Here is a 24,188-nt window from a genome sequence, read left to right as displayed (position 1 = left end):
GAATCCGTATTTTGTATTGCATATTTTGAAAAAGAGCTCAGATTTAAATGGGTCCAAAGCCCCCCAAAAAGACTAATGTTGCCATTTACTGCTAAGAAATGATTTTTTAAGATTGTTCAATACAGACAATAATTGCAAACTATGATATATTCAAATATTGAGAATGCTACAAAAGCAGCTTTAGAATATAAGAACTTAGATATGTATTCTTCCTTTATGCAAGGACTGTCAGTATTTTTGATTGCAAAGCTTATTTATTTCTTTATTTATTGAACAGATTAATCTTAAAGAGAGAATGGAAGTAGTTTTACAAATCACCATTACTGATGAATGAAATAGAAACTGCCACATGGTGGCAGTGCAGTTTAGTAAAAGGTTCACAGAGAAATTCTTCTCAGGGAATATTTCCTGCCAGCAGGTGGCGCCACTACGACAGTCTTTAAATCCATATTAAATTTCACCTGCTGCGAACTGTCCCTGTACATTTTCTTGTCCTGCTGAATGTCTCTTTCTGAATGCATTTCTTTGTAAAAAGTACATAAATTTCATGTTATGTTAATTTATGTATTACTAGGCAGTTGCTGGAGAGTTAGACAGTTCAATAGAGCTAAATACACTTTCTTGGGAGAAAAGGTTAACAGCTACAGGTGGGAAAACACACAGTATTGTGGGTTTTCTTTGCTCTGTGCAGAATGAGAAAATATTCAATACTTCATAATTGTGGCTTTCTGTTAATTACTTTGCACAGTTCTATTCATATTCAGGATCATTATTTCTTACTTCCTACATGACACTACACAGAAATAATGTTGGCCCATTAAAAGTCCTACGGTTGGTTGTTGATTCCAACATTGTTGTGGCTGTAGAGTATGGTCACTTTTTAAAACAGTAAAAAAAAAATTCTACCACTTTGTGGTTGCAACAAGCACTAGTTTTCCATATTGTGATAAAGGTGCTTGAAGTTTTCACGTCATCTTCGAGGTTTCCGATTTGGAAGACACAGGTAGAGGAAGAAATAGGTTCTGAACAGCTGCTGCTCAGTTCCGAGATTCAAGCAAAGTGCTGAAAAAAAAAGAGGCAGATTTCTGGCTGCTTTTTTGGCAGCGCTGGTGGAACATGGTGTTTTTCGTGCACCACTAAACTACTTGCTTTTCAGCAACTGCCATGAATCTAAAATATTTGGAGCATGCCAACGAGATGCGACTTTCTTGCGACAATCCTGCTTGATTTTCATCTCCCTTTAGTTCTTTGGGCTTTCTTCCATTGAGATAGATTTCTCCAGATGAATTTGAACCAGGCCAATCAGCAAACCGAAGATTTGTAGGGTGTAGTTTGGAAATGACAACAGAGAAAGTGAACAAGACCATTGAATCTGTGTTGGCCACGTTTCCAAATATCGAATAATTAAAGTTGGAGCAAGAAGAATGTTTAAGACATTTAATTTCTGGCAAAGATGTCGAGGCCCTGCTCCCCATGGAATTGTTTACATCACAAGCAATTTCCAGTAAGCTTCGTCGAGCTGGTGCTTTACATACGTTACGGCAAAACGTTAGCAGTTGGATGAAATCAGATCCAGTCGTCCCAAGCTTCAACAGAGTCCACGCCTTCAGCAAGCAGTCGCTTCTCAGCCAAAGGTCCAGACCTTCTGAACGAAGCAACGCGTAGAACAAGGACTGGCTTTTGCCAGGCTACTTGTGAATACCTCTACAGCCAAATCACATGTCCGTGTCACAGTCCCTTCCTGTAATATCGCCATAGGTTACTCACCGATCTTTCGAGGTTCTGTAAAAAGTCCTGACTATGTGGGCATTTTGTCCAGCCGTCCTCCACTCCCGGAGGCTGAATTTCCTCCTGGTCATTCCAGCAGAGAGTCTGGGGTCTCTGGGGAAACCCTGCTCTGTCCTGACAGCCTTGGCTTCCAGCAATGACTGATGCACAATAGCAGTACAGAGCACTCAGAGCATCACCGCAACCACCAACAATTCCTCCTTTGCTCTCTCCATGTCTCCCTCTCTCCTTCTCTTTAAGGCCGGCATGCAGGCCGATTGGCCAAGTATCTGTCAGTCTGTTTGCACTGTGTTCAGAATTATGCGAGCACCTGATCGCTTAATTCAGTCCTGCTCTGGCAGTGTTTACTTCGTCTGTATGTGCGGCAGAACGGTATGAGAACCTCTGCTTACCCAGGGTTATATGAAGAGGGGATTTAAGTTAACGTTATGTCTACAGAAGAAGTAGGGAGGCCACACACTGGCATTAAGAAGCTGAAAATTCTCTCTGGGGATTTGGTAATCTGTGCTGTGCCTCAAGAAGAGGGCAAAAGTTCATGAACTATAGCAGACAAATTAGCAGGCCGACAGCTCCCACCATTTTGAGAAGTGCCTAGAAGGTAAAGACAGTTATGAGGAAGGTTAAGGAAACCTTCAATCCAGTTTCTTTCTGACATTATTTGATTACACAATTTTAGTCGATAAATGAAAAATATTTCTTAAAAAAAGTCTAGTCAAAGTTTGATTTGGAAAGATGAAAAGGATTAGAAATGTATTAATTGTTACTCCAACACATTTGTTTGCTATAGGTATTCCCATTTGAGATTTGGTTTCTGGAACTGATTTATCCTTAAATAAAAACAATTGTTAAGAACCAGATTTTTTTTCTCAGACAAAGAGACACCTCAGTTCATCATTAAGGCTGCATTCAAAACAAGCCTTTCTAGTCCGCTTTAGTTGAAATCCAGTTAGTTTGTCTAAAAAGTCCATTTCATTTTGGGGAGTTTTGAATACATAATCGAACGCTCATGTGGACCAAAAAAGCAAACTCTGGTCTTCCCACAAACCTACATTTCTGTTCGGTTGAAGTGAACTCTGGTGCAGTTTGAATGCATATGTGAATGCCAAGCAGACCGAAGACCTCTCCAAAAGCAGAAAGTACGAGTCTAGCGCTAGTGCTACAAATAGCTCAAAGACAAAACAGCAAAAATGCCACTCCATATTTGTCTACATTTTTGGGAAGAAGCAAGTAGCGCTCATTGTCTTCTTCAGAGGTTTTTGTGTCATTTCCTTCAGTGGTTCTTAGTGCAGCGCCACCATGGGCGAGGAGGGGAACAAGTATTTCTAATTGTTAGGTTTGTTTGACGCAGTGCAATGAGAAAGAACCACTTCCAGCTGAATATGTAACAAATGGTTGGAACTTTGGTCTCCAATTGAACCAAGTCTACCAGGCCATCAGGTGTGAAAACACCCTACAACTTTACCCTAATCCTAACTTTCTGCAAATATTTGATCCTGAAATTCCATGAAGAATCCTAGAGCAGGTCTGTTTCCAAACATGTTACTCGGAAACATAAAAATGAATCAACCAATCATTTGGATGGTCAGAGGCAGTGAACAGGATTTTCTTAGGTTCAAAACGGTCATTAGTGTCAAGAACAAATTATTTATTTGTAATTGTGACTTTTTACAATGTGTCACGATTACATTTGCATTTGTATTTATTGGATGATCAAAGGTCTACATGGGCAATAATGATGGAAAAAATGTCAGGATAGAGGTAAGAACTTAGAAGTCCCCAGGCCTTTATCAAATAAAAGAGCTATTATTTTCCAACATTTGCCCTATGAGCTTGAAAATGATTCCTTCATCATATAAAGGCTTATCGCCTTTGAATTTACTACAAAGGCCACCCAAAGAAAATAAAACCACTGGTTTAATGATTCTTTATGTGAAATTTGAAAGTAGACTCTTAAGACCTTTGTGTAGTACATATCTTGGTGTCTGAAGGAATTATAAAAGACTCCAAAGTTTGGAGATCCTGTGTTGGAACAATAATCTGTGTGTGTGTGTGTGTGTGTGTGTGTGTGTGTGTGTGTGTGTGTGTGTGTGTGTGTGTGTGTGTGTGTGTGTGTGTGCGTGTGTGTGTGTGTGTGTGTGTGTGTGTATGTGTGTTATTATAACCTATTAGCTCATAGTATTTTTTGGGTTGTTGAAATAAGTCATGTATTTTCATCAGCCGTGTAACGCTGATGTAAATATTCATAGAGTATATTTATTTTGGGGCTCGTGGGGTTGTTGTTTTTCTTGGCTGACTACTCTGCCGATGTGAACTGTTCTATTATTCTATTGTTGAGTCATAGAAGGATAACTCATCTGCGGTTGGTGTTTCCTCCAATTTTAGTCCCAGGACTTCCTGAGTCCTCTCCCCTGCACATCTTTGGCTGTACTGCATACAATATACTCGTCCTATTGGGGCTTGGAGGCGAATGGAGGCGCTGTTGGGATTGTTGGACCGCAGACAAACCAGCTAAATCCCATCAACTTATCTGGCTAATGAGTTTTCACTGTTAATGTCATAATCAAGGGTATCAAATCTGCATGTTTGGGCTTTGAGGCTAGTGAAACATAGCAGCTGTAGAGCAGCAGATGGAGATCAGATACAAATGCTGCCATACAATGTTAGCCTCTTAAAGCCCTCTTCTCAGTGCCACTCCCGTGCTTCGTCTTGAGGATCCAGAGGTTTCCTGGCCAATATGAATGCATTAAACTGGATCAGTTCCAGGTGTGCTCCAAGACCCAAAAACCTAAAAGAAGCAGAGAAATCCTGATCAGATACCCAAGCTAATTGAAGATTAGACACAGAGGGTTGTTTCAGGAATTGTAGACTCACTCTGAAATGCCTGAAAATACTACTACAGTTACAAAAATACTGGAACTGTAGAAGTCAAGTGTTCCTGTTTTTTTGTCGAGGGGAAAGCTGTCTCAAAAAAACAAAAAGGTTTTCCAACTCTAAAGCACTGAGCGATGTTTGCTTGGATCCAAAAGGGATGTGTGATAATGAGAGAAAGAAAACCCCCGAAGGGAAACTGACTTTGTCCAAAAGTATGAATCATGCATTTCTCATTAGAGAGCCAACATATTCTCATGTTTAAAATGGAAAGAATTCAGCCTTATGGTGTTTATATTAAGGGTGTGGGTCGGATCGAGATCTGGACATGGGCTAGATGTGCGGATCAGTTCATATGAGAAGCCTTTGCTCATTGATCAATCAGAGTGACGGCATGTTTTGCAATACCTGGAACTGCATACCAGCCATTGCTTGTGAGTGAACTTAATGGTCGTGACTCACATTTTTGACAACAAAAGTAGTCCTCAGTGACAGGAAGCATCGACCTCTGAGGATTCACGGCTTCTTAAATTGTGGAAGATGATGCGCTTCAGGATCTACCAGTACAACAGCTGGGAGAGTTTAGGGTCAAGAAGCTCCTTAGTGCATGTGATGAACATGAAAGATCGGCGCTAAAGGAACAGATGTATGACGGTGGACATCAAGAGAACGGACATAGAAAGCCGTTTTCAGGTTGAGTCGCTGGGGGAAAAATGTCATAGAATGGGGAAATATGCTGCAGAGCAAAACGATTAAAAAGATAAGACTATCCTGTCAGAGTACCAAAAGGCCTCTAGCATGCAACCTAGATAATCAGCTCCTCAACTCTTCAGCCTGAAGGCCGAGACAGATTGTCAACTGCCCTGTGCATGCCAAAGGTGAGAGTTCACATCTAAGCCACATGGAATAGTTGGACTTAAAACAAATGAGACAATATATTATCAGACGTGAATTTGAGTATCGGTACCAAAAAAAAAAATTAAAAATCACAAGTATGACCCTGAAATTCTGCTTCACTCCTTTATGCCTGAATTTATATCCACTTGTGCAACAAAATTCAGCGTTCTTTACTGTCAGATGTTATATTACTTGGAACATTGAACCTACCATTAGAGTAAATTTGGGTATGATGCTAATGAGATTCTCTAGTGACTTGAGGAATGGAATACAATTTTCACTCCAAATATGTGGATTACTTTACTGCGCAGACAGGACGTTGGAATTGAGTGAAAATATGTTTGTGCACAACTACTGTTTTTTTCTTTAAATTTATCACTAGTGTTCCAAATACCGCAAAATTCCTTTGCTGCACAATCCTGTGAGCTCATAGCCTCTTTTTTGCAATATAAAATCAGTGTTATAAACTGAATTTCAAGATATTTTTAAAAAGTCACTGGTGTTCATCCTGCAGTGTTTCAAATAGGGCTGTACAGTCAAGGCATCTTTCTGCAAACACAATAAAAATATTGTTTCATGATAAAAAAAATATTGTTGGGGTATGTACACAATTAAAAATAGCTCATTTATCATTATTCATACATTTATTGCAATCTGAACTAATTTCATTCAGAGTTGCATAATGCAAATACTCGCACAGAATTGACTATTTCTACAATTATACCTGAATTATGGTAGTCTAGTAGTGTAATAATACGGGTATTGCTTGTTTTCATTCCTTAAATGGTTAGTGCTGCTAAACCGCTTCAAAGACAAAATCAGAAATAACTTTTGGAATTTTGATCACATGTTGCCATTTTAATATATGTAGAAGATTTAACTAATAATTTAGTTATTAATATCACACCATAGGGTAGTAAATCTTATTGATCTTTTTCTGTGGATCCCTGACGTGTGTCCTTTATTGAGATTACAATTACGGACTATTATCGGTCTTAATTTTTCTTCTGATTTGTCATCTGCCAATGAATATGGACAATCTAATCTGGGCCCATTTTTCTACCCATTTTCTTCCCAGATCAACACCACATGTACATTTTGGCTAGATGGTTCTTAATTTGTTCCCAGAATAGTTCATTGCCTTTGTTTAAACAATTTATTTACAGAACTTTGTAACGTAATATGTTTCTTTTGTTTTTTTTGTGGGGAGAAATAACTAAAACAATGCTGTTTCCATGAACCTATGTTCAGCGCTAACCACCCATGTTTTTAAGTGAATGTTTCAAATTAAAGACTCAGGACTTTTTCAAACTCTTGAGTCACAGTAGTATCTGTTTCGTCTGTTCTGACTCATGTGTTGGGTTTCAATCAGGAAGTTGAAGCTAAAAGCAGGCAGTCATAAAACAGGCTATTGACAAAGCCTTGCTGTTAGCATGTTAACAAGATTAGAGTAGCTAGAAACAGATTTAATGGCGTAGTTTTTGCATAAATTAAGCATGTAGAAAAATGTTAGTCAATTTTCTTCCAAAATAGCATAAAAAATCCTTTTATTCTTCTTGCTCAATCTAAATTCTCCATGTCTGATGGTAAGGGAGATTACTCTGTTACTGGAACAGTTTTCAAACATGCAGGTGCATCACAGACAGGTTTCTGTATACTTTTTACTGGCTTTGATTTCATGCTCTTGACCAGTGTAAGTGACCTGTGTCTGTGGATACCAGAATTGTTTTAGGAAGGCAAAACAAAAAACCTGGGAGTTCTCACCAGTCACTTGAAAACCCCTAAAGGTCAGGTTCTAAAACCATGGAAAAAGTGAGTCATTTCTTTTCCTACTTGCCAGGTATTTTGGACGATCTAGTGAAATTTGAGCTCGACTTCAACAAAACAAACACGGATATTTTAAGGTTGTTTTGTGCAGCATGCACTCTGTAGTGCAGGGAGGCAATCTGCAGTTGGGACCAGATACAAACACGATATATGTATTTTTTTCTCGTTGTCTCTAACTAAACAGGAAGGGCTTAGTCTGATTTAATGTCGAAGTAGCTTAAGTGCAACAAAGTCTCAGATCTCAGAAAATTTACAAGCAGAGTTGAAAAGTTGTGTGAGGGCAAAGGGCCCGGGCCCTTCAAATCTGGCTCAGTTACGGCCCGATTTGTCCGGAACCTAACGTGGCCTGACTAAGGTTCTAGTTGTTTTCCATTATGACAGAGTGTTGCGCAACAAGCACAAAAATGTCTGCACCTCGTTGTTGCACTATGGTGTCAGTTTTAGTGTTACTTTCCTTTAAGCTCCAAATACACTAAATCCCTGTGGTGACCTCAGACCAACCAGTCTAGCCAATCGGTGATCGGCGGTCTTCTGACGTCCTGTTTTGAGCCCAACTTGGCAAAATTCCAGCAAACTGTCGAGAAACTTGTGAAAGGAAAACTGAAGTTCTGAAAGTCATTGGATTTGAACTGCAATTCCACCAAGTTCTAAGAAAATGAATGTAAATGTTTGGCATTTAAGTTTTAGAAACTCTCTATAGTGAAACCCTGTCATTAGTAACAACCTAAAGCAGGCAAGGCGTGCTAATGTCAAACAGTGAGAGAAGAAATAGATCTTTTTTGTGCCGTGTTTGGTAATGATGTGTGTGTGCGTGTCACACACACATCATTAATCGAAGATTAAGCTCTTTGCTGTTTAATCAATCCCTTTTCTGTTGTTCTTCCTTGCAGGGCCAAGTATTTTCGGGGAAAGAAGCTGAACGGAGAATATGAGATTCGAGTTGAGCAGGTAGAGTACATTTCATATGAACTCTTTTGATAGCTCTTAATTAATATTTAGCCAAGCTGTTGGGCCTGCAGGCAACATGCTCTTTTCAGAATTGGCAAACAATTTGTGTTCATCCATTTGAAGTGTTTCACTTGAATACTTAACCATGGGAAACAACACTTTAGAAAAAAACCTTAACTACTCCTTTCCAGGTATTTAAAAGCAAGATGATTGCTACTGTTACTGTACATAACTGAGAAGAACAAAACAAAGGATGCGTCTTTTTTTTTTTCAAATAAATGTCTGAAAAGAAGTGCGTGTTTTTGTATCCAGCCAACTGATGGTGATACAGTTTTCACTAGAATAATGGGCCTGACGACTCGTAGAAGCGACATGTTGAGGCAAACGTTTCCGCCACACGGAACGCGACGACAGCAACGGCAACAAAAGTTGAACCTTTTTCAACTTTTCTGCCTCGCTGGTATGTCTGTGTGTAGGAGCTTGAAACGTCACAGGTTTCGCTGGTCGCTTGGCTGAAGAAGGGAAAATGAATGTCGCCTCATTTTGCAGGTTCCATAGTAAAATGAATGGAGGAGGAGAGACGCTGCTTGCTGTGTGTTGGGCCTTTAAGCAAGGCTTTGGGTTATGTCTCCATCATTTGTACATCTAGAAACTAAAATTTGTAATAAAGAGTTTAAATTCTGTCAGACTGAATGGAAAATGGAAGTGAAGGCCAATTTTTACTCTGACTTTCCCATTCTGATACATAAGCATACTTTTATCTACACCGTTCCATTGTATCCGCCACCTGGACAGTTTGGGCTACCGTTCTGCTAGAAGGTGAACCTTCACTCCATTCTCAAATCTTCTGCAGCCTCTAATAGTTTCTTCTCAAGGATTTTCTGGTATTTAGCTCTGTTCATCTTCATCCATAAGCCTTACCTGCTAGCTTGACTCCCAAATGAGAATTTCTCCCTGATTCTCAAAACTGAGATCACCTCGACTGCCGGCCACTGCAGCTCCTGATAATTACTCCACCAACTTCACTTACCGACCAGATTTTCACGTCAAAGGGATGCTTCCTCAGATGTTGATCAACACGCTGTAAAAAAAAAATTCCATCTAAAGAAACTGAATCCGCAGGAACATGTTTATATGTCTAGACTTGCAGCATTGACAGTGTGAACAGCATCAGCTCTACCCTGGAGAAGTGTTGGGCTACCCATTGTCTTTGAAACATGCTGGTGGAGTGTTTACGGGGCAGAAGAAAAGAACCGCAGAAAGCTGGACGGGTGATTTATTTATTTTTTTTATTGGCCGTTTGCTCAGCTCTCCACTGTTGTGGTCACGTCTTTAGACGAGGACGACTGGAGAGACTTCTCTGTGAAATCAGAGTCGTCTTACTTTGAATATCCATAGAGCTGTTGTTAAGATGAGTGAAGACTTGACAGATTTATTTGGGCCTGTTAAGTCGATAATTTGGGGACCAAACAAGCACTCCGGTACCCAGCGGAGACTGACCTACTTAGGTCTTGTTGGACCCAGCACCCTTTCCCTAAAGCCCTCTGCATTTTGGATAAAAGGTCAGTTTGCTAATTGCTAATCCTTAGCCAGAATCTTCATTGACTGTTTGTGGCTTTCGCTGAGCCTTAGGAGGACTGTGTGAAAAGCAAGCGACATGCAACATGACGACCAAAGCCGTTCCACTCTGTCTCCAGCCCGTCTCTTTTCACCTTCGTCAGCACCCATACAGAGCCAAACTGCAGCTTGAAGCTGTTCAAGTCGACCCCAGAAGCTGTTTTTCTCATCACGTCTTTACACCTTGTGATTATCCCGTATATGTCTTGCACGGATTGACATTTGACTCTGAAATCATATGCTATCTCCCATCTGTCATGTTAATAATGTGTGGTAAGCTCCCTGAAGCAGCCCCACATCATTATCAAACCTCTTCTCTAGTGTGCTCGCCTCCTTATAAGGTATGATCTCCATGCTTAAACAGAGCTACCACAGCAAGGGATGCTGCAGATGGGCGTAATGCAAGCCTTTTTTAAATATATAAATAAATAAAACAAAGTTTCACCATAGCTAACTGTTTTTTGCACAACCTATGTTGAAGTTTCAGTTCTGGAATCTCGTTTTGACCAGTAAACAGCTGTTTGTGGGGCCACAGGCGGTGGCCACAAGACAAAGCAGTGACTCAGATATAAAGCTGTACAAAGTTCTCCATACATATTAAATTGTGAGGACATCTCTTCCTGACACCTTGCAGATTTTCTGTCTGATTTAGTCCTGGATCATCCAAAACATTCATTTGACCTTTATGAAGTCGTTGGTTTTGCTGATTTGGATGTGTGCTTGGTCTCTTTTTCTAGTCTTTGGGTCAAAAACTGAATGGTGATCATGTTTTTAATTCACCTTCATAAAAACCCCACTTCCATCATATTGAAAAGTAATCCCAGATCACAATGCTGCGGCTACCGTGTTCCCGTCCACCTTAGTACCAATGGTCTTAAAGGCAAGAGGTTTAGGAGGGAGACCCAGACATCTTTTTCCCCAGCGATATCCTCCAGCTCATTCTGGGGGATCCCAATGCGTCAGATCAGATAAATGTTCCCTCGAACGAGTTCTGGGTCTTTCTGGGGGGGGGGGTGTCCCAGTGGGACGTGCCCAGAAAACCTCCGAAGGGAGGCCCTCAGGGGCCCTCTTGATCCACATCAACTGACTCCTTTTGACACAGAGCACCAGTGGCTTTACTTTGAGTTGGCCCCCGGCTGTTGGAGCTCATCAACCAATTGATGAGGCTGAATCCTTCCACCCATCAGAAGAAGCTCGTTTGTATCCAGGATCTCGTTGTTTCGGTCATGATGCATGTCTCGTGAACATACATGAGGTCAGAATGTTCATAGCCCAGTGCATTAAGAGCTTTGCTTTTTGAGCAGCGCCAGCACTACTACAGATGAATCCGTCCGTTCATCTCCTGGTCCGTCCTTCCGCCATGACACCAAAATACCCAAAGTCCTCTGCTTGAGGCAGAAGCTGAGTCCCACTCTAGAGAGAGGACTTCACCTTTTTCTGGTTGACAACAATCCCCTCTGACTAAAGACTCTCACATACTTCATTCACAACCAAACAGTTGATGCGAAATGTTTGAATTCGCACACTTTCTCGCTACACTATCCGTCACGCCCCAACCTGCCGAGGTTCCCACGCTGTCACTGCATACTCCATTTTGCACATGAAACGGTCACAGAGGGACAACCACGCCTTTCTGCAGACAGCCTCCTTCATGGACAACAAGGTTGGAATTTGTCCAGGAGCTTTTAACCATTTGACAGGAAGAAATTCTCAAAAGTAATCTATGTCTCAATGATATACAAAAACAGGATAGTAGAAGTGGACTAGTTCATGCAAAATATCGTTACAATCACACAATACACGACTGGTTCGACCCAGGCCTTGTGCCACAAGGGGTATGTGGACGCTTCCCTGCAAACAAAGTCATGCAGTTTTTGTCCCATGTCTCTGAAAACCAATTTCATCACTTTGGGTGAAGCGGAGCTCCTTTGGAGGAGCCGACTCTCATCCCAGCAGCTCAACACTCAGCAGTGAACGACAACAGGACCACATGAGGTCCTGAGGTTCCCAAACCAGGCGCACTTGTCTCCACGGTTACACTTTATTTGCTCATTTGAAATAAAATGCCTTTGTCTTGCAGTCCTCCGTAGCCCACATACATGGAGAAACACTACAGGAGCTTGCCAGAAATTAAATCATGTGTTTTCATCAGTTTTTTGAAAACCCTTTGGTTCTTGTAAGGGCTGAAATTCTTGAAGTCCAGTTAAGAAATGGAAGAAATGAAATGCTTTTTCTTGCGTTTGGACCACATTAGGCCAAGTAGGAAATCTGCAATATATGGACTTGTCAAAATTGAACTGAGATGTTCTACACTAATTAGAAATTCAATTTTGGACCCGTCACTGTACCAGTGAAAACAAAATTCTCATCTCATTCTTGTGAACCCGGCGTTCCACATCGTCTTTACTTGTATCGTCATCGTTACACCCTCATGAGTTTGTTATATCCGAACCATATTTTGTGTCATTCCTCATCATCTCTACCGTTTTCTGTTTGTGTTTTGTACCACAATCCCAGCTGGAACAAGGGGCCCCTCTGTTGTTGAGGATATTGTGGGGCAACATCTGCTCAGCAGCTGTGTGACCTCACAGTTATTGATGTTTGTTCTGGTTGCAGCCATGCCGGCTCCCAGGCAGCTAGCTGGATGTTATCAGTATCCCCTTTTCCTCCAGATGGTTTTCACCTCTGATAAAAGGAATCTGTGCAGATTGAGCTCCTGACAGATGATTTGTTACTAATTGCAGATATTTGATTTATCCAATTGACCTCGCACCCCTAGAGTGAAATTCTATCATTTAGGGCTTTGGAAAACGTAATATTCACAGTACTTGGCAAAGATTAGCCGATAATAATTTGGGCCATGTGAGTAACTTACTGTAATCCTGACTTTACAGTTGAAGTGGTTTAACCCAGTGTATTACCATTTTTTTTTTTACAAATGACAAAATTTACAGATCTAGTGACAGATACTGCGGCCTAATGTTGTGTGTGTTAAATCATTCTGATGTATTCAGTGCTGCAGAAAACTCCTTTTATTTCACCCAGTCTTTTGTTTATGTAACCATTAGAAATGCAAAAAGTATCTGGAATTTATTAACTTTCATAATCATAGTGGGTTTTTTGTATTTACAATGTTAATTTAGTTTCAGGTTTAAGTAATGTGAGACTAAGCAATTCAATATTTAGTTTTGCAAAATTAAATATTTCGAGAAATATTGAATTTCTCGATATCTGGAGCTGAGCAATATGGACAAAAATTTCACAATATATTTTTGTGCATTGAGCAGTTTAATCATTAATTAAATAATATAGTTTCAAATTAAATTTGTACTGAAATAGATACTATTTTTGAAACTAAACTTTTAAAGTACAAAAAAAAATTAGTTGTAAAACATAAATAAATCTTCATAAGCTGAACGTTGAATTTCCCTTAAAAAGTTTCAGGACTTAACAGTAGCACACTTTATCAAATAACAATATATTGATGTACAAATCCTATTTGCAGGAACTACTGTTTATAAAATTATACCTTTCAAGTTTATTTTACTTTAATCTCTTCTTCATCTTGTAAAAATGCTTCAGTAATGGTGACCCTCACGTACAACATGGTAGACCACCTTTATTGTAGTATAATAAATGTGCTTTTGCAAAGAACAAGGTTCAAACTGTAATCCCCATAAGCTAACTGCAGGTTATCAGCTACTAAAGTTAGCATCGGTTTCAAAGTTCTACAAAGTATGAATTTACAATTTATTTTAATGAGTCTGAACTACATTTGACCATTACTGAATATAACACCCCACCTTTGCTGTCGTTACTGACATTTTCTTTTTCTCAATAAATTCTTAAAATTATTTCATTGTGCAGCACTCGACAAATCCTTCATCTTAGTCTGGCAGTCCACTGGACGGCTATGGGTTTGGCTGTTGCCTCGAGAAAAAGACGTTTGCCTGTCTGCACTGTCGAGTACAACGTTTGGTGTAGAGGGGATCTTGGTGTGAGGCCTTCTGTCAAGAGTTGAGCTTATACCTTTAGAGTACCAGGACATTTTAGGACAATTTCATGTCCCCGACTTTCTAGGAAGAGTTTAGGGAAAGCCTCTTGCTGTTGCACCCTGACAGCACAAAGCAAGGTCCATATAGATATGGACAAGTGTTTGTGGAATAATTTGACCAGCCTTTAAAGTCCTGACCTCAACTCAATGGAACACCTTTGGGATGAATTAAAGTTTTAAACTTTGTGCAAAGCATCGTAATCCAACATCGGTGTCTTAGCAATTATTCAGGAATAAAATAAAATTGCTCGTAAATTTCTCCTTTATTTCTCTAATTGGTGTTAAAACAATATGTCTACTGCTGTATCTGTTTCTGTTGAGTTCAAATTGAGTTAAAGTTGTTCATAACTCCGAAGCCAAACCTCGGTTCTTACTAGCGGCGGATCCAAAAGCCGTTCTGAGTCGGCTGTGGATGGAGCTCAGCACATAACAGTCAGGCCTGAAAGCATTTCTTCGATGTATCACTTCCTGTTTTCCTTTCCCAGGGCGAGAGCTGCTCTGAGGCGAGTGTCTGAATGAGTAACCATGATGGTATCCATGGTGCTGAGGAAAACCTCTCCTCCTGGCTTCTGGACCTTCTGGGCACCAACCACTTCATCTGTTACTGCCCAATGACAATGGCTGTTAAGACTCCTCTCATCCTTAACCAGCCAATCAGAGAAGCCATGAAGTTGCCCGCGCTCTTGTTTTATTTTGCCACTGCCAAAGTCAGCGTAGGTCTCCATGTTTGGGTTGGGATTAGCTATGATGGAAGAATTGACTTGGGTGTGCAAATTTGCTTGGGAGTGTCTGAGTATATTCATGCATTCGCTGGATAGAAGTGGGAGTTTATCTTTTTTGAAATATTTTCCAGTGGAAAAACAATTAACATTTGCACATATATTTCAGCTCCCACCCTCACATAGTGTTTAAATAGGTTAAAGCACTATATGATTGGGTGTTTTAGAGAATCTTGCATGTAATGCTTCCTCTTTATATGGATTAAAGGTTGGACAGCTGTCTTAAAATATCAAATGCCAATCAAAGCACAGAAATGTGTTGAGAGTAACCGATTAGACTTGCTGTTGGAGGATAAAAGAAACTAAGTTGTGAAAGGTCAGTTTAAAGAATAGTTTCAATCTCCATTATGTTTAAAAGCTAGCTTTCAGTTTCAGCTTGACTTTGTGTTTTTATTAATGTACCGTTTTTATATGCAAATCAAAGTCATTTCAAACGGTTTTGGATATACCACATGTTGGCTGATCACGTGGATGAAAACAGAGATGCACAGTAAGACAATCACGCTCTCATTTCATTTATTTAAATATCTCAAGTTAATTTCAAATGAACGTTTTAGAATTGTGAGAAACAATCAGAAAAAAAACATCAAAAACAAACCACAAATCTGGAGAAAATCTGAAAACTCCACACAGAAACACGCCGGCCAAGATCTGAACTGGTAACCTTCTAGAAGTAAAAGATGAGTCATTTCGTATCAGACTGAGGTCTTAAGTCTATCGTATGTTTGGGATGGCACACTTTCAATCTGTTAAGAAGAAGCATGATCAAGCAAGAAGTCCTTGTTGACATCATGACTACCAGCCTTAGGGACATAGAGCAAGAAGAGCCTGTTGATGTTATGGCTATTAGCCTTAGAGGCAAAAAGGCACTGTTCACATCATGAACATTAGTCTTACAGACAAAAAACAAGGAGAACTTGTTGGTGTCATGGCTGTTAGCCTTAAGGACGCAAAGCAGAAAGCACTTGCTGGAGTTTTGTCTGTCCACATTTTGGACACAGTACTTGTCGCCAGTATTCCACTTTAAGACCTAAAGCAAGTATCGCTTTTTTGTGTCTTGACCTGATATGTTGGATAAGGAAGGAAGAGTCTGCATACAGTTCCTTTACCTGCAACTTTTCCTGCAGTTAACTGGATTGCTTAATAATACTCATGATGAGTTTGCTGGCACTGCAAGGCCAAGAAACCTTTTGAATACCTGGATAACAACAAGCTGAAAGAATCAATCTAGGACCAACCAATAGGGCAGAGGTCATGCAGGTGTAATGTGATATTCTCTGTTGCTGCATTCTAATAGACAATGTAGTTGGGACAGGTTGTGAACAGAGTCTAAACAGCATAATGAAAAGAGAAACTGAGGCCCTTGATAAATCTGGCGTTACATAATCTCGACGCACTTATGTGACCCTGCATGCAGATCAAAAGGAAATAACAGAAAACAAATTGACTAGAGCTTTTATGTTTTATGTCGACCTAATGATTTTCCCGTCATAGAAAAGTAACAGTCTGAAGTCCTTCCCTGTGCTTCATGCAAATGTTTCCAATACAACTCGGCCACAGAACGTTTCTCCCTCACGCATTTAGCTATTTATTTAGCGAGGCAGTCCAGAGCTCAATCCATCAAGCCTTAAATCGTAAACCTGTTTCTTTGATTAGGAGTGCCAAATACCGTTAGCCATGTGCGGTGCATGTGTGCAGAGGCTTACTCCAATATGCAAAATTTGCTTTCGAGACTTCCCCAGAGACTCGGTGGGAAAAGTTTCAATAGAGAGGAGAAAAACTGAGTTTGTAAAACGTTGCATAATTTATGAGTGATTTCGTTTAAAGAACAAAAAAACGATTCATGTTTGTTGGCAGAGTGCTGTTGTTTGACATTAACAGCAAAGCAGATAACTCTTAATGCTCCTGTTTTTTGACACTTCTATGGATTACAATCTCACTTGATTATTTATCTGTTCAGATATTTTGATATTTTATGACTGCACCCAGCAGTATTTAGAGTCAGTAAGTGACTCTCAGTCTAATGCTTACTCAGGCTTCTTGTGCTCACTTTTAAATGAAATGCAGCTGTGCTTTCTGCACGGTGTCCTGCTGGAGCGTTGACCGGGACCTGCCCATCTGATGTTTTGTTTTTCCACACATGGTCAGCAGGCTACTTGTGCAGGGTCCATTTATTGTGCCATTCGTGTCATGTCTCATGCTTTGAAGGAATGTAAAGACCAACAAACACCAGCTATTCCTGCCTGAGGTCAACCTGCTGCCGTTCAGCATACCTCCAGGGAAAACTCTAGCTGGTGCAAAGGAATGATGGAAGGAATGCCGTCCAAGTGCATCCAGAAAACTTAGATTGTGTGGAAAGCCAGAAAAAAAGGGAGTTAAAAGTGGTTTAGAAATGGGATCTGCTTGCCAATGCCAGTTCCCTGTTAGCATCATCCTGGTGTTTGGAGCCATCAGGGTTAGCTGATCAATAGACCTTAGAGCACAGGTGTCAAACTCCAGTCCTCGAGGGCCGCAGTCCTGCAGTTTTTAGATGTGCCACAGCTACAAAACACTGAAATGAAATGTCTTAATTACCTCCGCCTTGTGTAGATCAGTTCTCCAGAGCCTTGCTAATGACCTAATTATTCTATTCAGGTGTGGTGCAGCAGAGGCACATCTAAAAGTTGCAGGACAGTGGCCCTCGAGGACTGGAGTTTGACACCCCTGCCTTAGAGAGTGAGATGGAATGTAAGGCGGGGTGACGCACAAACACTCACGCATTTGTTTGCCAGGAGGAGAACTTTCACATTTCCACTTGTCCCTACGTGTCTTCAACTCCCACAAATCACACAAGAATAGTTTAAATAGTTTAATGACTTTCTAATTCAATTTTAAAACGAGTAGTGGAGTCTCGCTTTAAAAATGATTCCATCCACTCTATGTGAAATATACGGCTAAATCAAGAAAACCATCTGAAAAGTTTAGAAAAAAGCAGATCAGTGTTTTGCATGCAGTGGTAAAAGGATACAAAAAGAAAACAAAGGCCCTGAGGTTTCAGTTTTCACAGTTAGATACTGAACACTCCGGCGCTCCGTGCCTGACCACTACTGACACCAAAACGGACGAGAAGCCGCTTCTAAATTGCTCCCAATTGTACGTGTAGATGCCAAGAAAGGGTTTGAGGATTTTGCTCAGTGGAGCAATGAAATGAAAGTGGAGCCGAACTCACGACGGGGTCAATCTAGTATCAGGAAATCCTGGGAGAATGCAGCTTCCGTCTATAAGGACGGAAGCTGCAGCTTCTGTCTCGCGGGCGTTATTAAACCTTCAAACAGGAAGAGAATCCCCAACATGTGTCAACGTCCACTGAGGTCTACAGATACCAGAGTGGCTGTCATGGTGGTAGAGACTATTGAAAAATCACAGGCCGGTTGGATTGTCAGCAGGGGGAAATTGGGACACTTTTTTTGTTTGCAAAGTTTCTTGAAGGGTTTCTTGATATTTATTGGGTCTGAATTGAATAGCAGGACATGTCCAATGTGTGCTGAAGATGTGAATGACTTTTGGAAACTGAGTTCCACATACAGTGAGCTTTTGTCTTTAGACTTAAGCTGATAAAACAGATTGTACGTTACAGCTTCCTGCATGTATGGCAAACTTGTATTTCTTGAATTTGAACACATTTATTTGGAGAAAACAAACCTTAATGTGTCTTACTATTTTTTTTTGTCTCCACTTTGGTTAATACCATCCATACATTTCTGACATTTTCAAATGTTTGTTTTAGTTTTTTTTTTTTTTTTTTGCTTGTTGGTGCCACACATCCTAAGATTCTTTTCCCAGAAGTGGAGTTGTTGTCCCTTCCTTTTGAGAATCTCTGGGAGTCTGACTGAGTCATTAAGTAGCCAAGCTACGGCCTTTCACAAGGCCCTCACTGTCCTGGAGGCCAGAGACTGGGGATAACTCAATTTGCCTTCTCCGACCAGCTCGCTCTGTCTCTCCCAGTCTTGTCTTCTGCTCTGCTCTGTGCAAATGCAGAAAGGCACGGTGACGTAAGAAAGCAATTTACTTTAATGTTATGTGGACGTATTGCTGTCAACAGGCCAAAAGAAATAGCGCTGAGTCAAGGGGTTCATCCGCGGCACGTACATGCGACCTCATGCTTCATGTCGCTGTAAAAATCTAAACTTGGGTTTTGCTTTTCGGTTTCCCAGGCGGAGTTCTCAGAGATCAACCTGGCCTCTTACGTCAACTCAGGATGCATGGTGGACATGCAGGTCAACAAAGGCGGCTCCAAAGTCGTCAGGTGAGTTATTAGAGACAACGCTCAGGAGAGATGATGCAGTTTTGTCATGGAAAACTAAAAAAAAAAAAGAAAAAAAGCCCAGAAAAATCACAGTTGGAGAATAAACCTTGTTGAGTTTCTGACAGCACAAATTAGGTCTTCACTATATCCAGTCATTTTAATATTAGCAAAGTGACCAGTCAGACTCCCTGGTCCAGGATTTGACTGGTTCAGGTCTTGCCTAAAGAACAGGGACTTCTATGTCAGTAGGTAACTTCTCATTGGAGACAGAAGTCACCCCAAGGTTCAATCCTGGGACGTCTGTCATTTAACATCCACATGCTCCCACTGGCTCAGGTTATAATAAACAATAAGCGTAGTTACCATAGCTACACAGATGATACACAGCTCTTCATTACGATGTCACTAGAGTCAGGTGACTCTGAATCCAGCCAATCACTGAACAGATGCTCAGAACAGATAAATGTGTGAATGTGCCAAACTTTCTTCAGCTGAACAGAAACAGAACCGAAGTTATTATCTTTGGACCTAAAGAGGAATGATCTAGAGTCAATGCACAGCTTCAGTTGTTCCAGCTAGAAGAGGTCAGGCCTGATATCTGGGTGTAGTGATGAACTCTGATCTGAGCCTTCAGAGACACATAAAGACGGTTACAAAGTCACCTGAAGAACATCTGCAGGATTAGAGGACTAATGTCTCAGCCAGATCTAGAGAAACTCATCATGCGTTTGTCTTTAGTGGCATTGATTATTGGAGCAGCGTCTTCACTGGTCTGCCTAAAAATATCGTCCAGCTGCAGCTGATCCAGAATGCTGCTGCTCACATCCTCACTAAAACCAGGAAGATAGAGAACGTCACCCAGATCTAAAGTCTTTAGAACCCAGCTCCGAGAATATACTTTAAAATACTGCTGTTAGTATATTAACTAAGAGTATTAGTTAAATCACTGATCGGCTCAGCACCACAACACATTAAAGTTCAGGTGTTGTTGTATCAACCTTCCAGACCTCTCAGGTCTCCTGGTTCTGCTCTGCATCCAGAACCAGAACCAAACATGGAGAAGCAGCATTCAGCTTCTATGTACCACAAATCTGGAAAAAAATCTTCTAGAAAACTGAACAGTTGAAACACTGAGTTCCTTTAAATCAAGGGTTAAAAACCTGTTTGATTAGAGCTGCCTTTGATTAATAATAACCGGAATATTGATCAAGTCTACTCTTCATTGTTGAGAATTTTGAGGATGGCGTTTGAGAAAATGTAACGTTTGCTGTTTATTCTCACCAAATATAATTGTGTTATGTTATTATGTAAAGCACTCAACTTTCCTTTTGGCTCAAATGTTCCATACAAACAAACTGGACTTGAAAACATTTGAGGTCAGTAATGGAATGAAAAACCAAGCAGACATGAGAGCCATGTAGCCAGGAGAGGGCCTGCTTTGTTTGGTGAGGTAACTGCTGAGAGAATCGCAGACAAACAACAGATTCTGGTAGGAAAGTTGACCTCATGGTCCTGCTTTAGCTAAACCAGTGCAGCACAATACGCCAAACTGCAGTCATCATGGCAATATCAGGGGTGTGCATTATCTCAGTTGCAAGTGGCCTGCTTGAAGAACCATGCATCTAAATTTTAGGATAAACGTTTAGTGCCTTCCATTTCCACACTTGATGTATATTTTCAGTGTGTGGGTTCATTGGTTTGGGTTTTACTGACGTGCGTCAGAACTTTAATGCAGGTGGACAAATTGCTGTCTTTGCATTTAGTTGTAGGTGACTTAGCTCTTCTTGTGCTAGCTGGTCTCTATAAAACATAAAGAGATGAGATGAAACTTTATTGGCTGAAATGGCACATAGTACAGGGTTCTGTTCAGTTGGACCGAAATCGGTTCTCGTTGTCACAGTTGTGTGACGGTAGTTGCATCATTTTTTTCTCAGCCTCAGGTCGTCCGTCCCTTCTTGTCACAATCTCCCTGGTGAAAGTTTCGCCACCCTCTGCATGTGAAACTATTGTGAGTTTGGTCAGAATTTTGTGGGAATGTTTGTTTATGTGGAAAACAGACCAAACTACTCAACTTCCAGAATCCAGTTTTTCCACCACAGAGCAGGATGGATAGTTTAGAGGAACAATTGTCCGAGGCTGAGAGGAAGTACATACTGTTGGACTAAAACGCTGAACTCCTCTTGCTCTGTTCTGGTCCGATGCAGCAGTTAAACGTCCCACCAACACCTTCCATTTGTTTCCTTTGGGATTCCGGTAACACAGAAAATAAAATAAAATGTTGCAGCTCGTCAATCATTATTTCCTCCTCCGAATTTGTGAACTTTGTAATAATGGTTCCTCTCTGCCGTGATCGCTGTGTTTACTGATGTAAACCACCATTACGACCAAACTCCATGATGTAAACTGCAGTGGGAGGGGCTTCACAGGAGCTCGGCTCGGTGTGTTTTGACGTTAAAAGGTGTGTGTGAAAACAAATATCCCGAAATCATGTGATTGATGGTTGACGTTCGACTTCAGTTTGGCCGAAGTCGAGCAGTTCCCTTAAGTGAACAGATTCCTGAAGGGAACTGTTGATTGTTTTTAGAACCACGTTTTCCTCAATTTACTCAATAACATATCATGATGTCAAGCTCAAAAAAATCTATTTAACATAAAACTGCCCCATTAAGCAGTTAATCTTTTTGGGCTGGACTGTATTAGGTCTACTAGCTACTAGCTAAAGTAGAGCATCCCTCTCAAACATGTTTGCATCACATTATATCTCCACAACAGTTAATAAAACTGGAGCAATGCTTCTCCTGCTGATTTTTAGGAGATTGCCTCAGTGGAACCATTTTAGCCTTTAGAAATATTGCCTAATCGTTTGGATCTCAGCCTCAGAACCACCCAGTGACAGGAAGAGGCCTGACTGTGTCCTGAGGACAGTCGTCAGCTAGGGGTACCAAAGCAGCCGACTTAACAATGCAACCTGTTTCCAGCCCTGACACTGAGGTTATTGTGTGAGTTTGGAATATTTTTGCGTGAAATCTCTGTAACGATAGAACGGCCAAATTGTATTCAGATGGTGTGACTGCCGCCTCGCTCACAAACACTGACGTTCACTGCCAAATTAGCTTGCTTATCACTTATGACTCTGAACTCGTCTACAAATAGAATAATGGTCAATTCAAGCAGCCAGTCCCACCGGGACATGACTAATAACGCATAGTGGTCCCACAGCTATAAAGTCAGAAGTTCAACTTCTAGAAGTTGCTTTTGTTTCCGTTTCCTCTCAGAAAGGGCCGCAGGGGAACAGCTTGGATAAAAGAATTGGCTAAAAACTCAGCAGACCCTTCAGATCCTTCCCATTTCATAGATTATGTCCTAATTATGTCTGCGACAGCCGCGTGTTTCATTCTGCGCCAGAGGAATGCATAAACACCAGCTTCCCAGGCACAAATTAAACACACGCCATGTGATTGAGTTTTCCTTGAGTGCATGTGATCATTCTAGGATGGCACTCACACACACACACCATGCACGCTCACACACATGCCGGGTTTATTTTTTAAGGCATATTTAAAGCTGGCTCCTGCTTTTCCACGTGTCTCCTGGCCGACGTGACCCCTGACCCCTCTGTGCAGACATCCTGCCCTGCGCTGGCTCCACCAAGCAGCTCGTGTTCTCACAGTTCTGTGGTTTCACTGCTCTCACACTTGTCCATGTGCTATGCATTGTAAAAAAAAAAAAAAGTTAATGTAGTGTCAGAATACATTAGGGAGTTACAAGGGTGGAAAGTAAGCACTCGTTCTGTTAAGAATGATTGAGGATTATCAAAAAGAAAACGGCCTTAAGTGAAAATATTATTTACTGTTTATTTCATGAAATTGCACTTTTGGTTTCAGTGTCACTAGACAAACTCACACTCTGATGTGGAGAACGGGAGAGAAATGACTGAAACCCAATCTGTCTGACAACATGAATCAGGCTAAAAGAAATCCAAACTCAAAAAGTGATTCATTTTGCACCAATGTAAAAAAATCCATGTGAAGTCAGAAACTTCTGCCAATCTGGACAGGTATTTCTAATGCAGGGGTGTCAAACTCCAGTCCTCCAGTCGCTGTCCTGCAGTTTTTAGATGTGCCACAGTTACAAACCACTGGAATGAAATGGCTAAATTACCTCCTCCTTGTGTAGAGCAGTTCTCCAGAGCCTTAATGGCCTAATTATTCTATTCCAGTGTGGTGCAGCAGAGGCACATCTAAAAGTTGCAGGACTGCGGCCCTTGAAGACTGGAGTTTGACACCTGTGTTTTAATGCTATGGGATTCCAGCCAATCCACAGCTGGTGGAAAGATGAAACAATGGAGAACCTTCCCAAGAGTCTACCAAGAATGCTCCAAGAGCTCAGAGCAGACTCATCCTGGAGGTCCCAGTGAGCCAAGAGCGTCTGAGACACTGCAGGCCTTACGCCAGGTCTGAGTTTGTCACTCAAAAATAAGAAAGAGATTTTTATTCATGAGATTTTCGAGGTCAGAACTGCTGCCGAGCAAAAAGTAGACAAAGGCCTAGCTCACATCTGTCAAAAAACCAAACGTTTTATAGAAAAGAGTGTTCTACTGACAGCCATAGTGGTGGCAGTGTCATGGTATTATGCATTATGTATTTTCCAGGTATACAGTGCCATTTTATAGCAGAGTCAAGTATCTGCAGCTATAAAAATGCTGCATACATCAAATATGACAAAGAAATTTGACTTTGTAATTTAACGCCTTAAAATCGGGCCTTTGTCTCTTTAAAAAACTCCTGTTCTTTCTAACACTCCACCTTCAGGAAGTCATTACAACATGGCTCCTCTATTAACCCTCCAACTACGTCTGTTTATCAAGAGTTGAACAGAGAAATATCTCCTATACGCATTACAGGACATGATATAATGAGCTCAGCTGATGCTCAGTTCCACCAGGTGTTTGCTAATTGTTGCTGGCTAGTCTGAAGGAGATAAAGGGGGGAGTCGCGGGGGAGGACTGCTCTGTGAGGTTGACGGTTAGAAGCTTGGAAACGGCAGCTTAAATATGCATGAAACACATGAAGCAACACGCCAGGAATGTTTTTGATGAGGGAATAACATTATAACTTTATTATGA

General features: G+C 40.9%; 1 protein-coding gene across 1 annotated transcript in view; it reads left to right on the top strand.

The window, feature by feature from the left end:
- The window catches only part of syn3 (synapsin III), a 103,141-nt gene that overhangs the window by 13,652 nt on the left and 65,301 nt on the right, over positions 1–24,188 (top strand). The window contains exons 3-4 of the mRNA XM_023350158.1: positions 8,271–8,328; positions 18,972–19,063. Coding sequence (XP_023205926.1) covers positions 8,271–8,328; positions 18,972–19,063 — 150 coding nt within the window. The remainder of the gene's footprint in view (positions 1–8,270; positions 8,329–18,971; positions 19,064–24,188) is intronic.

Source organism: Xiphophorus maculatus, chromosome 17 (assembly GCF_002775205.1).
Source record: "Xiphophorus maculatus strain JP 163 A chromosome 17, X_maculatus-5.0-male, whole genome shotgun sequence".
Lineage (NCBI taxonomy): Eukaryota > Metazoa > Chordata > Actinopteri > Cyprinodontiformes > Poeciliidae > Xiphophorus > Xiphophorus maculatus.
Note: the sequence above shows the minus strand (reverse complement) of the source record. Positions and strands in the feature narration are given on the sequence as shown.